The sequence below is a fragment of the Salvelinus fontinalis genome, unplaced genomic scaffold (genome assembly GCF_029448725.1).
Source record: "Salvelinus fontinalis isolate EN_2023a unplaced genomic scaffold, ASM2944872v1 scaffold_0043, whole genome shotgun sequence".
NCBI lineage: Eukaryota > Metazoa > Chordata > Actinopteri > Salmoniformes > Salmonidae > Salvelinus > Salvelinus fontinalis.
In genome coordinates this window covers 583,448-591,112 of record NW_026600252.1, presented here as the reverse complement: position 1 = coordinate 591,112, position 7,665 = coordinate 583,448, and the positions used below count along the sequence as shown (strand labels likewise).

Below are 7,665 nucleotides of genomic sequence, written 5' to 3'. Positions count from 1 at the left end.
TAAAATATGTTCATTCTTACACCTCTTTAATAAATGTGAACCAAATACAGACACCGACTGTTTCCTCATTGCTGCTGATCAAGATGGCAACTCAGCAAGGTGCATGTGCTAATTGAATCTCAACAAGGTGGTTGTTTTATTTTAAAGTATGGATTTCAGCAAACAAAGACAGGCACGCAACAACAGAGGACAAACATATGCACACGAAGGGTCAAAGCGTATCGACTCCAAGGAGTCTGAGGTTCATTTAAAAAACTCTAGTCTGGGCTCAACTCCATGGAGGAGTTGAAGAACTTGGCTAGATAATTATTTATTTAATTCCCATTTGTATTTGCTTCACCATATCATGCAAATAATGCTTCAAGTTATTAAAATTATACTGACCTATTAAAATAATAATAGTTGTTTATAGTCTATAATATAATTTTGAAGGGCTATGGTTCCTGTTGGACTGTAGCCTAATTGGTCCATTTGGACAGATTGGTTTGCATGTCCCAAACAACCCCTCCCCTTCTGCTAAGCTACAGTGGGCTGGCTATAAGAGCTTACTCAAGCACTCAATGTTAACTATCCGGCAACACCATACTATAAGGATATGTCAAAACAATTTTTTCCTATTCGAGGGGGTATTCCTATGCAAGTTCTGACCTCAACGGCTGTCCATGAGCACATATTAAACTGTAGGCTTATTATCTAAGCAATACTAAATTCATTGTAATTGTGTTATACTTTAGTTTATAATGGCTTTTACAATGCTTCGGCCGGTGGCAACTCACCCCTTCTCCTCTTACCCTCCTGATCTCAACATGATCTCGGACGACGAGGAGAACCGCAGCGAGAGCGACGGCAGCTCTGACCAGAGCTATGAATGCTGTGCCTCTTCAGATAAGACTTGTCGGCAGCTTTCCCGCATGGTGGGAGTCGGTGGGGTTGTTGTGGTCAAACAGCGCAACACAGCCAACGCCAGGGAGCGAGACCGGACCCAGAGCGTCAACACCGCCTTCACCGCGCTCCGGACACTCATACCCACGGAGCCGGTGGACAGAAAGCTCTCCAAAATTGAAACGCTCCGGTTGGCGTCCAGCTACATCTCACACTTGGCCAACGTTCTGGTGCTTGGTGACGGGCGTGAGGATGGGCAGCCGTGCCTGAGTGCAGTGTACCGCGCGCAAGGACATGGAGAGAGGAAGCAACCCAGAACTATCTGCACCTTTTGCTTGAGCAACCAGCGAAAAGGGGTAAGCGTGCATGACAGTGCTATGTCAAGTATGAATTCCAAATATATTTATATTATTTTACATAGTAGACTAGACAGGCAGCATGGCACCACCCTTGACAGCCTAGTAGTGTACAGTGCCTTCAGAAAGTCTTCATACCCCTTAACTTATTCCACAGTTTGTTGTATTACAGCCTGTGTTCAAAATGGATTTCAAAAAACAAACTATTCTCACCCATCTACATACAATACCCCATAATAACAAAGTGAAGACATGTTTTTCGAAATGTTTGCAAACTTATTGAAAATGAAATACAAAAATATCTAATTTATATAAGTATTCACACCCCTGAGTCAATGTTAGAATCACATTTGGCAGCGATTATAGCTGTCTTTCTGGGTAAGTCTCAAAGAGCTTTGCACACCTGGATTGTACAATATTTGCACATTATTTTATTTGTTTAATGATTCATGATCTGTCAAGTTGTTTGTCGATCATTGCTCGGCAGCCATTTTCAAGTCTTGCCATAGATTTTTCAAGCCAATTTAAGTTAAAACTGTAACTAGGCCACTCAGGAACATTCAATGTCGTCTTGGTAAGCAACTCCAGTGAATGTGTTTTAGGTTATTGTCCTGCTGAAATATTCATTTGTCTTCCAGTGTCTATTGGAAAGCAGACTGAGCCAGGTTTTCCTCTGGGATTTTGCCTGTGCTTAGCTCTATTCCATTTCTTTTTATCCTAAGAAACTCCCAAGTCCTTGCCAATGACAAGCATACATAACATGATACAGCCACCAACATGCTTGAAAATATGAAGAGTGGTACTCAGTAATGTGTTGTGTTGGATTTGCCCCAGACATAGTACTTTGTATTCAGGACATAAAGTTGATTTCTTTGCCAAATTTTTTGTAGTTTTACTTTAGTGACCTTATTGCAAACAGGATGCATGTTTTTGAATATTTTATTCTGTACAGGCTTCCTTCTTTTCACTCTGTAATTTATGTTAGTATTGTGGAGTAACTACAATGTTGATGTATCCTCAGTTTTCTCCTATCACAGCCATTAAACTCTGTAACTGTTTTAAAGCCACCAAAATCCCTGAGGGTTTTCCATCCTCACCGGCAACTGAGTTAGGAAGGACAGCTATATCTTTGTAGTGACTACGTGTAATGATACACCATCCAAAGTGTAATTAATAACTTCAACATGCTCAAAAGGATATTCTTTAAAAAAAAAAAAATTATTATAAACTGGGTGGTTCGAGCCCTGAATTTTGATTGGCTGAAAGCCGTGGTATATCAGACCGCATACCATGGGTATGACAAAACATGTGTTTTTACTGTTCTAATTACATTGGTAACCAGTTTATAATAGCAATAAGGCACCTCAGGGGTTTGTGATATATGGCCAATATACCACGGCTAAGGGCTGTGTCCTAGCACTCTTGTTGTGTCGTACAGCTCTTAGCCGTGGTATATTGGCAATATACCACACCCCCTTGGGAATTATTGCTTAATTATAGTCTACTTTTGTTGCATTCAATATCCTCTACAAAGGTAGTAGCATGTTTAATTAACCCTAGACTTGTTTTGATTGGGCACTTAAAATTAGTATTAGGTTTGTAGTCTCGTTATTCCAGTATATCCAAACAAATAAATGTCAAACATAGTTCATGTCACAATGATAATTTGGCATAAAAACAAGACTAGGATGATAACAAAATACTTTCTTGCCAGGTCACATGAAGATTCATCATAATAGGTATCCATCAGTTCAGTTTCAGTCTGTCAAACATCTTCTGGAGAGAAAACACCTGACTGGCAAAGGATCCCGTTTAGGACGTCATGTAGTTATTCATTTCATGTTCAGTCTGCTAAGATATCCTTTAAAGGAAAAACTGAGGCGGGGCCGAGGGGTTGTTGACGTCAATTACACATACACAATCCGTCTCAGTGCTTAAAAATGCTTCTTTAACCTGTCTCCTCCCCTTTATCTACACTGATTGAAGTGGATTTATCAAGTGACATCAATAAGGGATCATAGCTTTGACCTGGATTCACCTGGTCAGTCAATGTCATGGAAGTCATTTTGTGCCTAAAAAAAGGGGTTAAATATGTGTTAAACATTTTTTGGGGGAGTTTCCTCTATCTTTCTTATACTGTATTGCTCAGATATAGTCCAGACACTTCAAAACAAACTTCCTTTAGAATTGTTTTTTAAATATCTGTTTTTCCATGTTATTCAATACATTTCTATGGGCTAATAGCAGTAAGGCCAAATTCAATGTTTCATCAAATAATTTTTTATAGGCTCAGACTCTAGTGTTAAGCCAAAGACAAATATGCATGTAGTATTCATGTTTTGGTTGCAGATGTTTCCAACCACAGAATTTTCAGGACAGAAATCAATTCTGATGTTATTGCAACTTTTTGGCCTAACATGATATTTGTTTTTGCAGGGGAAAGATGGTCGGGGTTGTCTGAAAATGCGTGGAGCCAGTGCACTACGAATGAGCCGAAAATAGACGTCTCTCAGACTACAAGGATTGTTGAATTCAAGTCAGCACCTCAGGGAAAAAACTCTAGCTAACACACCCGCTGTACATATACCGACACATAGGCCAGAATGCCCTCCAACTTTGGGAAAAGACTGTCAAAAAGACGCGTTTCAGGAATTTGTTCGTGTGAGAAAAGGCTACTCCTCTCTGCCGCAATGCTGGTTATGGAAAATGTGATTTTGGAGAAACATTGTCATAAATGAGACTTTATTTGGTTGCCTTTTCAACACCATTTTGAATTTTGCTTTAAAATTATATTTTTACATAGTTGTAGTTGTCCCTAGTCTTTATTTCAGCCCCTCAATACCAACAATGTTGTGGTGTTATTTTGATATAACTTACAAAATGTTTACCAACAAGGTGATGTAACAGATTATTTAAAGATAAAGTATGTCTGGGAATTTCCGATACAGTTTACCTTATCCTTCAGCAATGCTAAGGAATCTCTGCTAAGGAAGTGTGCGAGATAGGGCCTTTCCAAAATACCTGAGATTGGTCAATTTTAAAGTGTCCAACCAAAGAATAGGACATGTCAGTGTGTGAGGAATACATGAATCACTCTGAATCATCACGCTCTGAATTTGCTCTAAAACGTTAAAGGGAAAACAGGAAAGCCAACATGAATAGTGTCGGTAGATCTTTTGTCAAGACTAATGATTACTCATGGAAATCATCAAAACGTGTGGCACATTGCTGGACCGATGCCCAATATCAGGAAAATATGGTAAAAGCCAAAGGTAGTGAGTTGAACAATTGGTAACACTTTAGTTAAAGCCTGTACTTTAGTTAATGCCTTATAACCTGTTTCTGTAAACACATATAGGAGCCTCTATTAATGTCTTATAATAAGGCTTAAAAATGTAATGTCTCTATCTATTAGTTCTTTTTGAGATTGGTTCGGTTTCAGATCGATTATTTAAAAAAATATCATGGTTTTCGATTTCAGTTTCTAATTTATGTTTTACATGAAATGCACTATGCATTATGTGGGTTGAATGATATAACACAATTAATACAAGTCAATGGATGGTAGTGACTGCCCATTACTGCTTATCACTTATTAACCATCATTTATTCAGATTAATTTAATAAAATAATTGTTTCATTTGATGCCTTTATTTCAGTCATCATCTTATCTCTATAGAGCAGCTGCCTCTGCAATCTGACAAAATCACAATTTTAGTAGTTCTTCAAAGTAAATAAGGCATACTTTTATGACTGCTGAATAACAACAATCAATCGCGTAGATCATGCATTTTCAGGCTCATGAAGCAACTGCTTTACTTCCCTCTCGATCGCACGTTCTCTCTTCTGTCTCCGCGTCTGCGCCGCACAAGTTTAAATTGAACCAACGTCGGTCAATTAGTTGTTTAAAAAAAAACCAAAATATGTTGGTTTAATAATTGCTCAGCACTACTATATATATATATGTATCAACATTTCCACGGACTCAAGCTCATTATGAGATGATTATAAGACATTATAAAGGGGTCAGTCATATATTTTCAAGACAAGGTTTACAATGATTATCACATAATGCATTGTCTCTGTTGGCTTAAAGTAAAGTGTTACCAATTGAACAAATTCAGTGTTTGAGTTACAGATCCACGCTAATCAATACGCAAGTCTGCAGTACAGTGCACTTAGAGTATAAACCATTCAATGGTGTTGGCTTATTGAAGCTGTATTTCAACAGCTGCAGAGGACCCCAGGAAGCAGTAAGCTGCAGGGCTTTAACACTGGTGTGTTTGAGTAAATCTTGCGGGTTTTAATGCACATGTGCTATTGATTAGTCACACCTAATATCACCTAGCAGCCTGTGTTGAGCAAAACACAGCTGCCGATATGTTAATGGCGTAAATCACAACTCTCCGGAGCTGGAGAGGTATGGAGGGGTCAGAGAGCTGTGTGTCTGTGTGTGTGGGTGCGTGTGTGCATGCCTTTGTATGTCTGAGTGTGTGAGTGAGTGAGTGTGAGAGAGAGAGAGACAGAACGAGAGTTTATAAGAGGTGAGTTATTGTTTTGTAAAGCACCTCTAAACCTGTGTAAGTTGAGATTTAGTCATTTCTTTAAATCCTCTGTCATAAAGCCAACTTGTAATTTCCAATAGACTTATATGATGTATTTTCCTGATAACACACATGCTGTGACATTGTTTGAGTGGTTGGTTACCTCTGATAATATAAGGCCAATAAAAAAAATATCAGTAGCCTGGTTGTCTGTCTGTTAAGCTAACATTCCACTCCTTGTACTCCATGTTAGGTTATGTGCCGTGGAGTGGAATGTTAGCTAAACAGACTGGCACTCAGGCTACAATATCACAGCTCCCATCACCAGATTTGGAATGTTGTCATGTTACCACAATTACTACGTTACTGTAAATGGCAAGTGTTACAAAGTGGCATTGTTGTCGTTACAGCCACAACCCATCAATAATGTACAATTAATTGTGCACTTGCATAAAAACGCTCCTAGTCCCAGTCCCTTCTCCACCTGCTGTCAAACAGACCTGTGTTCAAAAACTATTCAAAATCATTTGGCATACTTTAACTGGGCTTGATTGAGCTTGCCTGGCACAATTGAACCAATAGAATAGTCGCAAAGGTGCAAACCCCGTCCACCTGGCACTCCAGGCAGACTAAAGCAAATGCTTTAAAGAATATGAAACATTTCAAAACACTGTCAAAACGGGACAAATTAGAAACTGCTGTTTCACTGAGCTTATTCTGTAACTCTGGGTCTTGGGGCCCACTGGGGCCCCTTCAAATGGCTCCCAGAGGCCCCCGAGGCAGGAAGATGTCACGGAGGAACAGGAAGGAAAAGCAAGAACAGCCGACCCGGCAAAGGCCCTCCCTGTGGGGCCAGCAGGTCCTGGGTCAGTGCCAGTCCTGACATCAGCCTGCAGAGCTGGGGTCCAGATGTCCAGCTTCTAATTTTAATTAATGGGTGGGAAAGCCTGGCATTCCATCATGTATTATAGTCCAGAGGAATGTACTGTTTCACTAAGTCCCTAACAGCTGGTAAGGTTATGAGAGACAATGTGTTACACTGTTACAGTACAACAACCTGTAGGCTACAGTAACACCGCCTGGTATGGAGGATGCTGTTGTTACTTACCTTTATTAAGTTGACTGAGAGAATTTACAGCAACAGCCTGTATGTTGTTGAGAACAGAACATTTGGCTGCCATTGAGTTGAGATGGAATAAAAGGAAGATATACACTTTAAAGTAAATTGTCTTGTCAAAGGAGTCCCCATGCAGCACTTACTCAAATCCTGTCCAGCCACATGCTTGACATTTGCTGAGGGAACCATGGGACAAATAGGGCTAATATTGTGATACAGTTCCCTCCACCACGCTTCGACCAAAACAAACCCTTATTGTGACTTATCTCACACAATCCACAAGGGAGGTTGGCCCCCCGTTCAACCTAAAGCTTCCTGTCTAACCTGCATGTCAGAAGAGCTAATCGCCTTCAGACACGCACTGCAGCCTTTTCATGAGACAGGGCCTTGGATACAATGCTTCTGATTTTTTATGATGTCATGATCCTTTTTTTCCGTGGAAGAGGGATGGGAGTGTGGGGAGCAACTGAATCCAGCCAAGCAGGCCTAACCAGAGCCAGACAGAGGGAGGGAAACAGTGTGTGTGTGTGTGTGTGTGTGTGTGTGTGTGTGTGTGTGTGTGTGTGTGTGTGTGTGTGTGTGTGTGTGTGTGTGTGTGTGTGCGCGCGCACCTGCGTGGGTGTGTGTGTGTGTGTGCGCCTGCGTGGGTGTGTGTGTGTGCCTGCGTGGGTGTGTGTGTGTGTGGGTGTGTGTGTACTGTAGGAGCGATACTGTTGACACACTCTCCACCCGGTGGACACACTGGGGGCTATTGTTTCCCTACAGC

General features: G+C 40.6%; 1 protein-coding gene across 1 annotated transcript; it reads left to right on the top strand.

The window, feature by feature from the left end:
• Nucleotides 1-579: 579 nt before the first annotated feature.
• On the top strand, nt 580-7,461 carry LOC129842489 (transcription factor 15-like). Its single transcript, XM_055911055.1, has 2 exons — nt 580-1,238; nt 3,675-7,461. Exons 1-2 carry the CDS (start codon nt 741-743, stop codon nt 3,738-3,740), a joined length of 564 nt encoding a protein of 187 aa, XP_055767030.1. The 5' UTR covers nt 580-740; the 3' UTR covers nt 3,741-7,461.
• The last annotated feature ends 204 nt before the right edge of the window (nt 7,462-7,665 follow it).